Genomic DNA, 17519 nt, shown 5'->3' with positions numbered 1-17519 from the left:
CTGTCACCTCGGTGGTTAAAATGCCAGCTGTCAGGAAGGAAAGGTGTGTTGGGAAACAGAATGGCTTCTTACCACTCAGAGCCCCCTTGGAGCCATTGCGTTTGTCATGTTTTTGCTTATATATTTATTTACACACCTACACGGTGCTTACTTCATGCCAGGCACTATGCTGAGTACTTTACAAGTATTAACTCAGTCTCACCACAACCCAGGTAATAATTGTCCCCATTTTACAGATGAGGACACTGAGGCACAGAGAGATTAAGTAATTTGCCTAAGGTCACACAGCTAATAGTAAGGTGGAGCCAAGATTTGTATCTAAGCCATTTGGCCCCAGAGTCTGTGCCCTTAACCACAGAGTCTGACTATTATGGGAATAGTTTTGTGATGAAACATTTAAGAAATAACATGAGTTATTTATATAGAAGAAAATGTGTGTCTGTGTGTGCGCGCGTATCATGAATTTGACTGTCAATGGCTAAATTGCCCAGATCTTTAATTTTAAAATTTCAAAAATTACTCTATCTCTGATCAACTATTGGTTATAAAACCTGATTTTTTTCTTTTGAATCATTAGTATTTTTAGAAATGTCCCTTGTTGACAAATCATCGACTGATCTAAAAATCTACATAATTGAGTGATTTTTCTTCTCTAAATCATGTTTTTACTTTTTTAAGAAGAAAGAAAATGTTCTCAGTCAGCCTCAACACTACAGCTACCTCCTGTGTATGGGGTGAGAGAAATACCCTGGTAGTTGATTTCTCCATTGCTCAAGAGCCAAAGACTTGGCCTGGGAAGTAGAAGAGACTGATGATAAGGCTGAGCTCCTTGGTGGGGCTGGCTGTCGAAGGAAGGATAGTTTTTTACTCCCAAACTCCTCTCCCAAACTGCTTTGTCAGCTAACACCGGCAAACACCTTTGATGCTTTTTTTTGTGGCTGTGGATAAGAAGACATCCATTCACCGCATGGATTATTCACACATTTCTGATGCAAGCTGTCATTTCTCTTTTTATCTAAGTTAAAAAATTTTTTTTAAATTGACTTAAGTGAAAGACAGAGACAGAGACAGCGACAGAGAGAGAGAGAGAGAGAGGAAGGAAGAAGAATGAGAAACATCAATTTGTTGTTCCACTTATTGATGCATTCATTGGTTGATTCTTTTATGTTCCCTGACCCGGAGATCGAACCCGCAACTTGGTGTATCGGGACGTTGCTCTAACCAACTGAGCTACTCGGTCAGGGCTCAAACTGTCATTTTTCTGTAACAAGTCGTGTCTTCTGTTGATCCTCACTTTCGGTTTGTCAAGTGTGAAATCAACCAGTGCCCCATATACGTTTCATATCACCTATGCTCCTTTTAGGAAGTGCTTTGGATTCCTAAAAGCCAACAAGCCCAGCTCGTAAACAGTGTGCTCAGGGCCATAGAGATCTTAGCAAGAATAAGAAATGACACCTGACTTTTCTGGCCTCAAATTAACAGGAGAGGCAGACCCATAGGTAGTTTTGCCTGAGGGCAGACTTTGGGGAATTAAAAAAAACCCACAATAGACGTGCTATGAAAATGCTACATAAAGTACAACCACACTATTTATTATTTTCACTTATTTTCTTTACTTGGCATTTCCTCAGTTTGACTGTTTTGTTCTGCCTACTTAAGAACTATTACCCTATTGGATTCATTTGTCATAGACCCTGTAGCCTTGTAGACAGTGGGGCCTGTCAATATTTTGTACCTCACTTTGTGATAGCAAACTCTGGAACTACCCTACTGCACTCCCCAGAAAAAAACGTTATTGAATTAACATCTTGACTCTGAATGGGCTGTGGCCCCAAAACACAGCAAGTATACATAGCTCTGAAGTATTTAATGACTCAATTATGCAGTTTTGGAGACCCGAGTACTTTCTTTTCCTATCTCTCCATGGGCATTTTAGTCTTTATTGACATCACAGCCTGTACGTGGGCAGGGGAGAGAGAGTCAGCGCAGCCATTCCTTTCTGTCCCGGTCCAGGCAGTGAGGGGGAGGAGTTTGATCCAGGAAGCTGGGGACTCGCTGGTGTGTTTGATCATTCACGCTCCCTCCTATCTCCCAGGTTAGCCAAATACCTTTTATTCGTGAGGCTACCGCTTCCCATACATTTTGTAGACTAATCTGACTGCCTAACAGGCGGCAGAGGGAAATAACGTCCTAAGAAAGAAAGGCCACAGGTTATGTAAGTGTTTTTCTTAGTCCTGGGATGTGTGTTTAAAAGAAGCAGGTTCCTGGGTCCCTCCCTGAGCCGAAATAGAATCAAAATATGTGGGAGTGACTGGGCACCTGCACTGTAGACACGTGTCCAGGTGGCTCACGTGCACACTGGGGTCTGAGAACCACTGGGTTAAGGGAACGAGGTATGCGCCTCAGAATGTGACAGAATTAAACAGTCCAAGAGGGGTGCTATGTAGGATTCTTTTATATGTTTGCAGGTAAGTCGTCATTCTTTCTTTACCATTTTTTTTAAAAAAGGTTAGTAAATTAATTCGTCATCCAGTTGAGGCTTTTATTCTACAGTTTCTGTGCTGTTCGTTGAAACATTGGATAGGTAATTTTACACCTCTGATACCCGTGCTGTTCAATAGGAGTATAATATGAGCCACATATGTGTGTGTCTATATATATATACTGAATCTTTCTGGTACTCACATTAACATACTTGTTAAAAAAGATAACAGGTGAAATTAATAATATATTTTATTTAAACTAATATTCAAAACATCATTTCATCGTGAAGTCAATATAAAATCATTAACAAGATATTTTATGTCTTTTTTCTCCAAGTCTTCAAAATCTGATGCATATTTTATGCTGACAGCCATGTCACCTCAGATGAGCCCATTTCAAGTGCTCTGTAGCCATAGGTGGCTCATGGCTCCTCACTGGACAGCACCATCCTTTAAAATCATCTCCTTCAGATCAATAAGCATTGATACATCCTGAGTGAAGTGGAGAGAAAAAACAGGCAAAATAAGGAGGATTTTTCCTACCAGCCTGCAGATATGTTTGAGAACTTTGAAAGTTACTGTTTCTGTTACCTTCTTATCAATTTCATACTGGTCATCGTGTACTTCCTCGCTTTAAGCTTCTTTGGAGGAAAAGGAAGTGTTTTTGGAGTTAAACTCAATATCAGCTTTAGATTCCTTTAGCGTGTCAAGATGGTGGAAGTTTGACAAAGATTATAGTTTTGAATTGGCGCTACCAGAACTGGGCTTAAACCACGATCATAGTTAGAGACAGACTATCATGTAGGCATTGGGCGGGGGTCGTTTGTTGCCTTGAGATGGGGTAGGTTTATTTAAGATCTTCCAAGTTAAAGAAAATCGTCAATGGTTTGTTATTTAAATGGTCTCTTTTTCTTTGGACTGCTGTTACTAGGTGGCTACAGTGTCAGAAAAGTCTCGTATAATGGAGCTAGAGAAAGACCTAGCGTTGAGAGTACAGGAAGTAGCCGAGCTGCGAAGAAGGCTCGAGTCCAATAAACCTGCCGGGGATGTTGACACGTCACTCTCCCTTTTGCAAGAGATAAGCTCTTTGCAGGAGAAGTTAGAAGCCGCCCATGCTGACCACCAAAGAGAAATCGCCTCCCTGAAGGAGCGTTTTGGAGCCCAGGAGGAAACGCATCAGAAGGAGGTGAAGGCTCTGCAGGCTGCCGCAGAGAAGCTCTCCAAGGAGAACGAGTCGCTGAAAAGCAAGCTTGACCACGCCAACAAGGAGAACTCGGACGTGATCGCCCTGTGGAAGTCCAAGCTGGAGACTGCCATCGCGTCCCACCAGCAGGCCATGGAGGAGCTGAAGGCTTCCTTCAGCAAGGGGGTGGGGACAGAGACGGCCGAGGTGGCCACGTTGAAAACGCAGATAGAGAAAATGAGGCTAGATTACCAGCACGAAATAGAAAGCTTGCAGAATCAACAAGACTCCGATCGGTCTGCTCACACTCAAGAGATAGAAGCCGTCAGGGCAAAGCTGATGGAGGTCATTAAGGAGAAAGAGAACAGCCTGGAAGCCATCCAGTCGAAACTGGACAAGGCCGAAGACCAGCATCTGGTAGAAATGGAAGACGCCCTGAACAAGCTGCAGGAAGCCGAGATAAAGGTAAAGGAGCTAGAGGTGCTGCAGGCCCAGTGCAGTGAGCAAACCAAGGTTATCGATAGTTTTACGTCACAGCTCACGGCTGCCGAGGAAAAGCTGCTGGATCTGGACGCCCTTCGGAAAGCCAGTTCCGAAGGTAAATTGGAGATCGAGAAACTTAGACAGCAGTTTGAGGCAGCTGAGCAACAGATTAAACACTTAGAGGTTGAAAGGAATGCTGCAAGTGACAAGGTTTGTATTGACATCCTTCATCTTTTTCTTTTCCATTTGCTTATTTTTTCATTGTATGGTTTTGTGTGTTTTGTTTTGTTTTTGCGTTGAAGTTAACCCGTCTTCCAAATTCTTGATTTAAGTAAGACACATTGCTTGGTGCTAACCAGTTTCCCATTTGAATGTAGTATGTTTTGATAGTGTTGAGTCTGGTTTCATCTGAGGAAATTGGAGAAGATAATGGCTCAGTTATGTGAATTTGTCCTGGTTTCCAGGGTGTTTCTTTACCTCCATGCTTTTCGGTGATCTCCCATTCAAGCTTAGTTTCAGTCTAGAATCTCTTTAAAATAGAGAACTCCCTAATTGGACGGCGCTAAGGTAAATGAATGAATGAATTCGATGGAGACTTACATGATCATCTCCTTTCCCAGCGCCATAGTTGCCTTGTCTGTGAGGTCATATATGAAAACAAAACGTGAGCTCCGAGCGGTACTTGGCTGTAACATATGAACATGCCATGATGAGTAACGCTCACGGCAGAATTTGGGTTGAGAGCCTGGAGCCCTTCGCAAGTGCCTCTTAGGTCTCATTGGAGAGTTTCTGTGCCACAAGCAGAACACTGTCTATTCCTCCTTTGGGGGGAAAGACTGGATGAGGGTGCCTTTGGTCAAAGCACAGGAAGTTAGGTGAAACATCTGCCAGCCTCATTTCCGACAGCGAGCCTGTTCAACGATGTCGTCTTCACTTGTTGGCTTGTTCCAGTAGCTAATGCCCTTCCCAGCCCTCCTGCCTCTCCGTGAGGCGCCGGCACTGATGCCGAGTGTCCTGAGCTTTTTGCAGGAGAAGCAGCTCTATCGGCAAAGAAGGAAGGGTTGTGAGGGTTAAGTGGGGAGGGGAGGACAAAAGGCAAAAATTGCTAAGTAACCTTCGTTGAAGACAATAAACTATTTCCAGGAAATTTTTCTCAAATCTCACTCGATTCCAAAATTCCAGTCAAAATACAAAAGTCAGTTAGTGGGGAATATGCAGCTAATGGTTGGTGCACTTTTTAAAAAAAAATCAGGATTTAATGAAAGCCCATTTCTGATGACTGTGGTCTAGTGCATTTTTATAATTCATTTTTTATGTTAGATGCTGGAATACTTTAGGTATATAAAAAATACAGAAAGTGATAACCCAGACCACATGTACCCATCTTTTCTGTCTTAAGGCTTTTAAAGTCCAGGAAATGAAATTGCTCAACTAACTCATTCAGAAAGTAAGCATCCGTACTTTCTGCTTTAAATCATGTTGATATTCCAAATATAGGCATAAAAGAAAACCCACTCTATTTTGATTACCTTAAAATAGCCATTAGATATTCATATCTAGGACTGACTGTGAAAAGTCATTTGTTTCTTAGAGTAAAAAAACAAAACAGAACGGTTTCTTACCCCCACCTTTATCCCTTTCAGTTGTGTTTGGTTGTGTTTGTTTCTCATAAATGTTTTGTTTCATTTTTTTTTTGTTTCTCATTATTATTTCGTTTTTGTTCATTTGCTTCTGCACCACGTGACTGTGTATGGTAGGCTAGTAGCATTTCCAAAGAGCTGCAGGGGAAAGAGCTCACACTCAGCAAACTTGAGGAGCACGTGAGTGAAGTCAGTCACGTGAAAGAGGCTTTGGAGAAAGAACTTCAGATGTTGGTAAGTACCTGCTGGGAGTCTGAGTCTCTGGCCAGTCGAATTGTTCCTGTTCACAAAAATCTCCATAAAGAAAAAGCATTGTACCTAGTTCTTTCTCTTTCAAAGTATTGATTTAAATTGAGTGTATTAGTAATTGGCTGCTAAATACCTTGAGGGGAATCTGATCACACCCAAACTAGCGATAAAGGTAGGTATTACAGTGAGTCGTCCCCCCTTATCCGGGGGAGATACATTCCAAGACCCCTGTGGATGCCTGAAACTGCGAGGGTACCGAACCTTGTATGTACTGTGTTTTCTCCTGTGCCATACAGATCTTTGATAAAGTTTAATTTATCAGTTAGGCACAGTAAGGGATTAACAACAATACCTACTAATAAAATAGAACAGTGATAACATTATACTGTAATAAACGTCATGTGGTCACGCATTTCAGGGGCCCCTTGCTGAAGTCCTCGTACAGGCTCAGTGCTTTCTGGCACAAAACGTTGCCATTAATTGAGACGTGTTTTCTGCTTGTCCACCCATAAATTTTTTAAAAAATGTTTTTATTGATTTCAGAGAGGAAGGGAGAGGGAGAGAGAGAGAGGAACATCAATGATGAGAGAGAATCATTGATCAGCTGCCTCCTGCACGCTCCCTACTGGGAATCAAGCCCACAACCCGGGCATCTGCCCTGACCAGGAATCCAACTGTGACTTCCTGGTTCGTAGGTTTACATTCTGCCACTGAGCCACGTCGGCTGGGCCACCCACAAATTTCATGCCTTTCCCATCAAGCACTTGTCATGCACCGTGGCCCTAACTTTTGGAGTTTGAGGCGCAACAGCAAGTCTAACAGGAATTCCTTTTCCTTCACAACTTCACAGACAGAAGAGTCTCACCTCAGCATACAATTTTTTTTTCTTTCCTTAATAAGTTGAGGACTTTCACCTTTTCACTTGCAGGGGTGGGGAACGTCCAGCCCGTGGGCCATATATGGCCCTAGAAATCATTTGGTCTGGCCCTGCCAAGGCATTAGGAAGGAGTTAATTAAATGTTTGACCAAATATCGCAGGCTAGTTTTTAAGGTGGTAATTTTGTATGGCACGTGAATGGTGTTATAAATAACCCCAAGGCCCTGGGCAGAAATAAGGTTCCCCACCACGAAAAGGAAGCACTTGATGCTGATCTTTGCCTATCTGAATCGCCAGCACCACTGCTCGAAAGGCTGCTATCCAGTAAAATAAGGTGACTTGCAATAAGCACTGCGATATCTCGACAGTCGATTCGATAACCAGGATGGCTACCTAGGGACTAAGGGGCAGCCGGAGTATCGAGCATAGAGACGCCAGACAAAGGGATGAGGCACATCTAGGCAGGACAGGGTGGGATGGCACAAGATTTCATCACGCTACTCAGAACAGCACACCATTTAAAACGTTTGAACTATTTATCAAATTGTTTATTTCTGGATTCCACATTTAATATGTTCAGACCTTAGCTGGCGGTGGAACTGAAACCATGGAAAGTGAAACCTCGAATAAGGGGACCTTCTGTTCCTTCAAAAATAATCTGTCCTTTGCTCTGGTGATGTGTTGCTTTGGCGTGCTATTGAGTGCTTAGTTTTATTAGACACAGGGACCTTCCTAGTTATGCACCCAGCACCTTTGGTTTCATGTATGATGAGGCCGTGCACTGTGCCTTCTCCATTTGCCTGGTGACAGCCAGCCATCCTGGACCCCTGGACCCTCTGTTAGCAAGGCAGGTCCTAATTCCGCAGATTCACACAACTCTCACAACTCAGCTTATTCACATCAGGAGCTTCCTTTTTCTTTCCTATATCCTCCTCGGTCCCTAATCCCAAGTGGTATGATATTTTTTTTCTTAGCTTTTCTCAACTGTTCTTCCTACCTTGCCTCTTGCGTCAAAAACATGAGCTTAATCAAGGTTGATCACCATAAGCAGTGCCAGTGATACCCACACATCGGTGGGAAAGGAAAGTCGTAGGCTTATGGAGGGACTAGGTAAGGGAAGCATGTACCACACTATACACACACATGCATATACTTAAATATGTGTGCACACACATGCATATCCAGATGCATGTGTGTGCCCAGGCATGCACACATGCACATGCAAACCTCATTCACTCGTGCTTATACATGCACAGCACGCATACGGTAGTAATTGATTCCTCCATGTTTTAAGTGTAAGTTAGTTTTAATGAAACAAAACCAGCCACAAAAATTAGGTAGCGTAGTTATAAGTGAAACATTTAGTTTTCATCATTTGAAATCTCTATTCTGAATACCCAATTCTTTTTTCTTTAGAAAGAAAAGTTTGCTGGTGCTTCAGAGGAGGCGGTCTCTGTCCAGAGGAGTATGCAAGGTATGTGTTTCTTTTTTCTTTATTAAATATATTTTTGTTGCTTTCGGAGAGGGAGGGAAAGGGAGAGAGAGATAGAGACATCAATAATGGGAGAGAATCATTGATTGGCTGCCTCCTGCACACCCCACACTGGGAATCGAGCCCACAACCCGGGCATGTGCCCTGACCGGGAATTGAACCATGACCTCCTGGTTCATAGGTCAACGCTCAACCACTGAGCCATTGCTGGCTGGGCTGCAAAGTATGTGTTTCTAGTGTATGAGTAGGTTGGGTTAGAGAGTAGATTGCGTTAGAGAATGTCCTGTTCTTACAGTGGAGCTGGCCCCTGCAGTACACAAAGTCCATGCTGCCCACAGTCCGACTGCACCATCCTCCAGGCCCCTGCAGTGCCCAGTAATACTGCATCCCATTGGCTCCCTAAAGCCTCAGATGCCCAGTAATTTTTTTTCTTCTTTTATTTTTATTGTGATAGAGGAAGGAAGGGAGGGAGGGAGAGAGAGAGAGAGAAACACCTATGGGTTGCCTCCCGCACACCCCCCACCGGGGTTCATCAAACCCACAGCCTGTGTATGTGCCCTGACCAGGAATTAAACCCTCCACCTCTTGGTATACGGGATGATGTTCCAACCAATGGAGCCACACCAGCCAGGGCATTATTTTCTTCTTTTGACTTAAAGTTTGTTTCATATTAAAGTGTAAGTGTACTTAAGGAAAGTATTATCTTGCCTAAGCTTTCGTCCCTGGTAGCTCTGTTGAGTTTTAAGTGGAAGGATGCCTCATGCCTGCCTAATCTACAGATCTGCGGAGGCAAAAGAGATGCATGCTTATATTCTTGAGGTTCATTATACAGTGTTTGATTTGCCATGGGACTTTCTAGTATTCCTGTGACTTCAAATCTCACGCATATGATTTGCCAAACTCTAGATGGCTTGTTAAATATGAAATATATTAAACTTTTCACTTTATCCTAAATAGAAACTGTAAATAAATTACACCAAAAAGAGGAGCAGTTTAATGCGCTATCTTCTGAATTGGAGAAGTTGAGAGAAAATCTAACAGGTAAGAAGATGTCTCTGGTTACTAAACATTAAGTATAGTAGGCTTCCTAGGATTTGAGATAATTGCAGTATATTAGAATAACATATCTATTCAGGCTTAATGCCTTCACTCATTATGGTGATGTAATGGGACAAAATACTTGCTGAGGTCCTTCAGCAAACCCTCTCGGCCCTGTTTTCAAACGAGCCAGTGTCCAACCACATCGCTCTGCTCCCACGGCTCTCCTTGACCCAAGCCAGCCACCTTGCATCTGAGCTACTCCAAGAGTCGGCCTCCTGCCCGCTTCTGCCCTTGTTCCCTTCTGTTTGTTCTCAGCACAGCAGCCAGAGCAATCCTTCAGCATCCAGGCAGCCCCCAGCTCCTGCCACTGCTCTGCTCAGGATCGCCCACTGGCTCACATCTCACTCAGGACCAAAGGCTGTGGTCCTTACCACTGCAGGCTCTGCTTTCTCTCTACTTCACCTTGTACTGGTTTTCTCTTTGTCCTTCCCACCCCACCACATGGCCTCCGTGGTGACACCTGCCTGTCAAGCACGTTCTTGCCTCAGGGCCTTTGCACTCGCTCTCCCCTCTGCCTGCAGCCCTTCGCTTTACTTCCTTCAGGTTTTTACTGAACCGTCACCATCTTAAAGAGGCCCTATCAGAGATTTAACCCCCCACCCCAACTTCTTTCTTACTCCTTTCTCTACTTGTATTTTCTTCTTCTTAGCACTCAGCACTATCTATTATAGTATTTCCTTTCTTTGTTGATCTTGTTTATTGCTTGTCTTCTTTGCTAGAATATAATTTTCACAGGGATTGCTATATGCAAATATCCTCAGAGCCAGGCTTGGTGTACAGGATACAGGCAGTCAATTTTTGTTCATTATAACAGTGCTATTTTTTCCTATGTCTATTCAGGCATGGAGGCAAAATTTAGAGAGAAAGATGAAAGAGAAGAGCAGTTGATAAAGGCAAAAGAAAAACTGGAAAACGACATTGCAGAAATAATGAAAATGTCAGGAGATAATTCTTCTCAGTTGACAAAAATGAATGACGAGTTACGTCAGAAAGAAAGGTACGTATGAGTGCTAATAAGAGTGCCTGCTCTAGGTTAGACTCTGAGGCAGGGCCTCTCGGTGGGAGGGTAGCTCAGATCTTCAGGGTGGTTATGTTTTCTTTTCCGTCTCTTCTTTCTCTTATTACCTCAGTGTATACTTGAGTCTACTGCTTAACCTCTTAGGCAGTGGTCGGCAAACTGCGGCTCACGAGCCACATGCGGCTCTTTGGCCCCTTGAGTGTGGCTCTTCCACAAAATACCACGGCCTGGGCGAGTCTGTTTTGAAGAGTGGCGTTAGAAGAAGCTTAAGTTTAAAAAATTTGGCTCTCAAAAGAAATTTCAATTGTTGTGCTGTTGATACTTGGCTCTGTGGACTAAGGAGTTTGCCGACCACTGCTCTAAGGAATACAATATTGTAGACCTTCCCTTGACTTGTTAGGAAAAGGTATTAGTTTATCAAGGGCAGTAACATCTTTTACAGGCAGTTAAAAATATTTTAAAAATATGTTTTTATTGATATGAGAGAGAGAGCTAGGAAGAGGGAGAGAGAGAGAGAAACATCCATGATGAGAGAGAATCATTAATTGGCTGCCTCCTGCACGCCCTCCCCCTCCCCCTTGTCCCCCCCTCCGCCCCGGGATGGAATCTGTAACCTGGGCATATGCCCTGACCAGGAATCGAACCATGACCTCCTGGTTCAAGGTCGATGCTCAACCACTGAGCCACACCAGCTGGTTATTGTCATTTTCATGTTTTATGTTCTCAAGCATCACTAGAATGAGTTTTTTAAAATCTAGTCTGCTAAAATTTTGACACTTTGTAAATGCTCATTATGTTTACTTTTCACTCATTTTCCCCTGTAGATCTATGGACATAAAATAATCCCAACAATTATAGTAGATGCTACTCTAAATAATGTATCTATAGCTATGACAGTTGTTAAAATTAGTCTTCAGGACAAATCAAGTTTTTTGGTTGTTGCTTATTTCAGATGTTACTACTCATAATATTTGTAATCATTAATACAATTATGATTAATAGTATCTTTCTAGTGGAACTCTAGAACTGAAAGCAATCTTTTGAAAAATCTGACACGGTGTATTGAAACTTCTCCTAGAAATGTGGAAGAATTACAGCTAAAACTTACAAAGGCCAATGAAAATGTGAGCTGTCTGCAGAAAAGTATTGGGGATGTAACTCTCAAAGCTGAACAGAGCCAGCAAGAAGCAACTAAAAAGCATGAGGAAGAAAAGAAAGACTTGCTGAAAAAGCTGCGGGACCTGGTAAGGATTGAACTCATGGGACTGTTTGCTGGCGAGGAAGGTGAGGGGCAGCTCAGTTGTGGTGAGGTGACTCATTCCTTCTCTCGGGGCTCCCACAGGAAAAGAAGATGGAAACGAGCCACAACCAGTGTCAAGATCTGAAAGCCAGGTATGAGGAAGCCAGTTCTGAGACCAAGGCGAAGCACGAGGAGGCCCTGCAGAAGCTGCAGACGCTGCTGCGGGGCACAGAGGAGAGGCTGGCGGCCACCCAGGAGCAGAACAGGGACTTGATGCAGGAAGTGGTGGAACTGAAAAAACAAGCCGAGGATGCTAGAGTAAGTGGCAGAGGGAATTACGTTGCATTTGTTTGCTTGGGTTCTGCTTCAGGCTGGAAGGGCACTTAGCAAGTGGCAGCTAAGGAGAGGACCTTGACAAATGTTCGCCTTGCCAGTGCATGGCCTCATGGTGAATCACATTTCCTGCCAGCCGCTGTCCTTGTCCGGGGTAGGCCATAGCTGCAGGTCTCTCCCCTGAACATACCATGTGGCCATCGTCCCCTCTGCTGTCACAAAGCGTCCGATGTGGCCTGAGATCTGCCTGCCTTCTTGGAATAGACTCTTTGTTGTGGGAAAGCTTGTTCCTCTAATCTTGGCCATCTGGCAGCCACCTTGCGCTCGGGGCTAGGAGAGACCTGTTGCAGAAAAGCCAGAGGCAGAGGCCAGGTGCGGAGGTGAGCAGGGAATGGAGCCTGGTTGGAGGAACAGCTCCCAGAGGAGAACGTGGAGGGTAGGACGCTGGAGAGCACTTTTGCATGCTCCCCAGGAAGGCACAGTGAGCTTATTGACAAGGAAGCTGGATTCAGGGTCCGCAAGGAAACAGCCGTTATTAAATAGAGTAGAATTTGATGTATTGCATTTTGTTTTGTGGTTAGGATTGTATCTGTGCCCTAGTAGATTTTTTTTTGACTCTAGTAACTTAATGTTCAACCTTTCTACTAGTTTTTTTTTTAAAATATTATTTTTATTGATTTTAGAGAAGGGCGAGGAAGAGAGCAATAGAAACATCAATGATGAGAGAGAATCATTGATCAGCTGCTTCCTGCATGCCCCCTACTGGGGATCAAGCCTGCAACTCAGGCATGTGCCCTTGACCGAAATCGAACCTGGGACCCTTCAGTCCGCAGGCCGATGCTCAATCCACTGAGCCAAACTAGCTAGGGCTTTCTACTAGTTTTTAACTTTTTCTTACTGCTCTTTAACTTACTGAAAGAAAAGTAAATACTTGTCTTTATTTTGAATGTTCCAGAGAAATGTTTATAGAGGAGAAGTTTGCTAGAAAGAAAATCTACAAAGAGCATCTGTAGGTCTTGAAACAGATCCCATTTAAAACTTGTAAATTAAGTGGATCGTGACACAATGTATGTCGTGTATAAGATGTCTAAGTTTTCTCCCTCCTGCATGCTGGCCACCAGGGCTTTCTCTTCTCCCTGTAACACACCTAAAGTTTTATGAGCCATTCACTTAACACTGGGTGTAAGTTCCAGATCTTCTGTCTTTGTGGTTCCCTTGATCTGGACAGACTCCAGTTTTTTCGTGGTTCCCTTAAAAATGTTGCAGCCTGACCCGACCACAGCATTCTAGTAGTTTGTGTAAAGTCTCATTAATCTTGTTTGCTGGCTGAGTTTTTGTTCGTTTGTTTGTTTACAAGGGTCATTTGGTTCACATGCCGGGATTGCTCCCCCTCCAAAGTGTCTGGATAATCGGTTTCTGTGGCTTTCGGTGTTTGTCAACAACACTGGCTCACAGGCTCTTTTTGAGAATCTGATGAAATCTTAAGATGTCTTTCCTGGGAAAGTTTATATATATACCCAGCAAGCTTTATGTGACATTCCAAGAGGTGCGTGGAGCCCATGAGGCCTCTGCTTCCCAAGTTGTAAGAGCCCTGGATCTATAGCTGTGCTGTCCAGGACAGGAGCCGCTAGCCATGTGTGGCCATTCAAATTAAATTAGTCAAATATATATATAAATAATTGCATTTATTGGGTTGACGTTGGTTCATAAGATTAAATAGGTTTCAAATGCACATTCTGTGATCATTGATCTGTATCTTGCATTGTGTGCCCACCACCCAAAGTCTCATCACCTTCCGCCACCATACGTTTGGCCCCTTTACCCTTTACTGCTCCCCGCCCCTCTTCCCTCCGGGGCCACCATACCATTGTGGGTGTCAGTTTTATGTCCCATATACGACTGAAATCCCATGGTTCATAGCTTTTTCTTTCTGACTCCTTTTGCTTTGCATGATAAGTCAGATTTTAATAAGATCGCTGTTTAGTCACACTCACCGTGCTCCAGTGCTCACACATGTGGCTAGTGGCTAGCATACAGGATGGTGCAGATGGAGAACATTTACACCATTGCTGAAAGTTCTGGACAGCGCTGGCATAGACACTGTGGTCAATTTATGTATTCTGTAAACCGATGCATTTGTTTAAAAACCCACTTATTTTCATTGCCAGAGCTTAGCGAATTATTCTGTATTTTTAGTGTTGTATGTAATATTGGGACTAGATCCGTGTCAGGCCAAGCGACTCTCCTTTAGTAAGTAAGGGCCTGCCGTGAGTTTGAAAGCAACAGATTTTTTCCCCCTTGCCCTTACCCCGCCACCCCCCCCACACACTTTTATTTTTTGAAAATATGCTCACTTTTTATAGTTTGTTGGATTGTAATTTTAAAGATTCTTTTGTGCATCCTTTCTACATAGACATTGTTGGATAATTAGAATGGCAGGGAAGAATCTTATGCCCCGATGTCAAAAATCACACGACTATTTTTTCTTTTTAATTTATATGTTTTTATTTATTTCAGAGAGGAAGGGAGAGGGAGAGATAGAAACATCAGTAATGAGAGAGAATCATCGGTTGGCTGCCTCCTGCATGCCTCACACTGGGGACTGAGCCCGCAACCTGGGCTTGTGCCCTGACCGGGACTCAAACTGTGACCTCCTGGTTCGTAGATTGAAATCAACCACAGAGCCCTGCCGGCTGGGCCACGCTACTGTTTTTACCCTTAAGAGGCTGTCAAGAATAATCTCAAAAATTCTCTGAAAGATAAAAGAAACTAATAGCTGTCTCAGCCCTTTGTGGAGCTAATCACACTCTGTAGTATCTTACTATGGGCTCTGTTCTTTGGGACTCTTTCCCTCGTTATTCAGATAGTTTTCGTGACATTTATTATAAAAAAATTTTTTAACTTTTATGATTTAGGCTGCATTAAGTTATCTGGGCTTGCATGTGTCTGCTTGATTTCACCTTATTTCCATTCTTCCCACCTTTTGTTTCTGTAGTCGCTAACTTGTTTGTTAACGTCAGCCCAAAGAGAAACTGAGCTAATGTCAGAAGAACTGAGGGGTCTGAGGTCAGAGAAGCAGCTTCTGGCGCAGGAGGGCAATGCTTTAAGGTCAGAGAAAGGTGCGCTCTTGTCCAAGCTTGTAGAGGCAGAGGCCAGAGTGACGTTCCTCCAGGAAGACCAGCGGAAGCTGCGGTCGATAAACGAAGCCCTTCGTTTAGAAAAGGAGAAACTCTTAGAAGAAAAGCGGCATCAGCAGGAGCAGCTCCGGAGTGACGCCCTGGCTGTCGAGAGAGAGAAACTGCTTCAAGAAGTCAGCGCCGCACAGGAGGAGATCCTGAAGATGCGCACGGAGAACGACTCTCTGCAGGCTTCCAGAGCCACCTTGCAGGCTCTTGTGGAGGAGCTCCAGTTCAGCAAAGAGAGTCTGACTGCCGAGTGCCAGAAGGATCGGGAAGAAAAAGACCACCTGGAGGACCGCGTCAGGAAGCTCGTGAGCGAGAACCTTGCTGTGGCCAAAGATAAAGATGAGATCATTCAGAAGCTGCAGAGCTCTTACGAGGAGCTGGTCAGAGACCAGAAGGCCCTGGTGCAGGAGGTGAAAGATCTCACGGCGGAGAAAAAGTCAGCGTTAGAGACGCAGTCGGGCCTTGAAAACGTGTGCGTGGCCCTGAAGGTCGAAATGGATGAGCTCCTGCAGAGCAGCAGGGACCTGCAGCTGGAGAAGGGCGCGCTGCTTCAGGACCAGGACAAGCTGAGCACCAGCCTGGCCGCTGCGCTCCAGGTCAAGCAGCTGCTCAGCGCTGAAGCCAGCGGGCTCCGTGCGCAGCTGGACGCCACCAGCAAAGGGTTGAGGAAGGCCGAGCTGGAGACCATGCAGCTTCAGGCCACAAACACCAGCCTCACGAAGCTCCTGGAGGAGATTAAGACCAGCCGGGAGATCACGGACTCCGAGTGCATCCAGCTCCTGCACGAGAAGGAGATCCTGGCCACGTCTGAGAGGAGGCTCCTGGCCGAGAAGGAAGAACTTCTGCGTGAACACAGGCTCGTCGCTGAGAAACTCAGCCAGCGCTCAGGAGAGGCCGTCCGCGTCGAGGCGAGCCTGAACGAGAAGATCTCGTACCTGACTTCGGAGAAGGAGATGGTTTGTCAGAAAGCGTCTAAGTTCAAAAAGCAGCTGGACAGCCTCCTGAAGGAAAAGTCTGTGCTGCAAATGCAGAATGGAGATTTACTTGCAGAAAGAGAGAATTCCATCAACAGCATAGGAGAGCTTAAAAGGAAGTACGAGCAAGAGTCTGCAAACAGGAGGCTCGTCATGCAAGAGAAGATGAAGCTCCTGGGCAACCTCGATGCTCTGAAGAAAGAGCTTCAGGAGAGAAAAAAGGAAAACCAAGAACTGGCCACCGCCAAGTGCGAGCTCTCGCTGATGCTGAAAGAGGCCCAGAGCGCCAAGGAGCACCTGGAAAAAGAGCACACCCGCGTCCAGCAGGCCACGGAGAGCCTGACTGCTCAGCTGGAAACGTGCTGCTCCGAGAAGGACCTGCTGCTGAGGGAAGGGCTGAGCCTGCAGGAGGAGTGCCAGAAGCTGAAGGAGGAGGTGCGCGCGGTGCAGCAGTCCTTGCTCCTGGAGCAGGAGGCCCGGGCCAAGGAGAGCGAGTCAGCCTCCTACGAGAACAGCAAGCTCCTTGGGCGGGCAGCGCGCCTGGAGCAGGAGCTGGAAGAGCTGAGAGCATCCACCAAGGAGCTCCAGGCCGAAAACGTGGGGCTCGTCCAAGAGAAGAGCACCTCCGAGCAGAAGGTGGCGGAGATCCTAAAGGAAAAGGAGCTCCTGACTGCAGAGACGGCGCGGCTCGCTGCCAACATCGAGACGCTGCGGAGCGACTTCGCCTCCTTGTCCAAGTCCAAGCTGGAGTTGCAGGAGCTGCACAGCTGCCTCAGCAAGATCCTGGACGACCTGCGGCTGAGCCACGAGGCGGCCCTGGCCGATCGGGCCCAGGCGCTGCAGGACAACAACAGCCTGCTGGCCGAGAAGCGGGAAGTGGCGCTGAAGCGGGACGAGCTCCTGAAGGAGAAGGAGACGTTGGCCGAAAGCTACTTCATCCTCCAGAAAGAGATCAGCCAGCTGGCCAAAACCCACAGCCACATTTCCGCCAACCTCCTCGAATCTCAGAACGAGAATCGTATCTTGAGGAAAGACAAGAGCAAGCTCACCCTTAAAATTAGAGAGCTCGAGACTCTTCACTCGTTCACGGTAACGTGGGAGGCCCCAGCACTGAGCACCTGGACTATAACACTGCACTAACTCCGTAGTGGCCAGGGCGTTTGTGTCCGTTTCCCTGCAAGGCAGTCCACCCCATTTTCTCCATTGTTTGTATGTCTCCATCTATTTGTTGCCACCCGAAAGGGCACTTCTTTACTAAATG

General features: G+C 45.2%; 1 protein-coding gene across 10 annotated transcripts in view; it reads left to right on the top strand.

Annotated features, from left to right (window-relative positions):
- Positions 1–17519, top strand: part of CLIP1 (CAP-Gly domain containing linker protein 1) — a 99400-nt gene that overhangs the window by 42681 nt on the left and 39200 nt on the right. For 5 of the 10 annotated variants that reach the window (XM_080650679.1, XM_080650677.1, XM_080650678.1 and 2 more), the window contains 6 exons: positions 3415–4131; positions 8332–8389; positions 9365–9448; positions 10349–10505; positions 11605–11770; positions 11869–12084. In XM_080650679.1, coding sequence (XP_080506805.1) covers positions 3415–4131; positions 8332–8389; positions 9365–9448; positions 10349–10505; positions 11605–11770; positions 11869–12084 — 1398 coding nt within the window. Of the gene's footprint in view, positions 1–3414; positions 4360–5906; positions 6024–8331; positions 8390–9364; positions 9449–10348; positions 10506–11604; positions 11771–11868; positions 12085–15094; positions 17348–17519 lie in introns of all 10 variants that reach the window. The other 5 variants (XM_080650676.1, XM_080650674.1, XM_080650675.1 and 2 more) reach the window with 2 other exon arrangements.

Source organism: Plecotus auritus, assembly GCF_963455305.1.
Source record: "Plecotus auritus genome assembly, chromosome: 13".
Classification (NCBI taxonomy): Eukaryota; Metazoa; Chordata; class Mammalia; order Chiroptera; family Vespertilionidae; genus Plecotus; species Plecotus auritus.
Note: the sequence above shows the minus strand (reverse complement) of the source record. Positions and strands in the feature narration are given on the sequence as shown.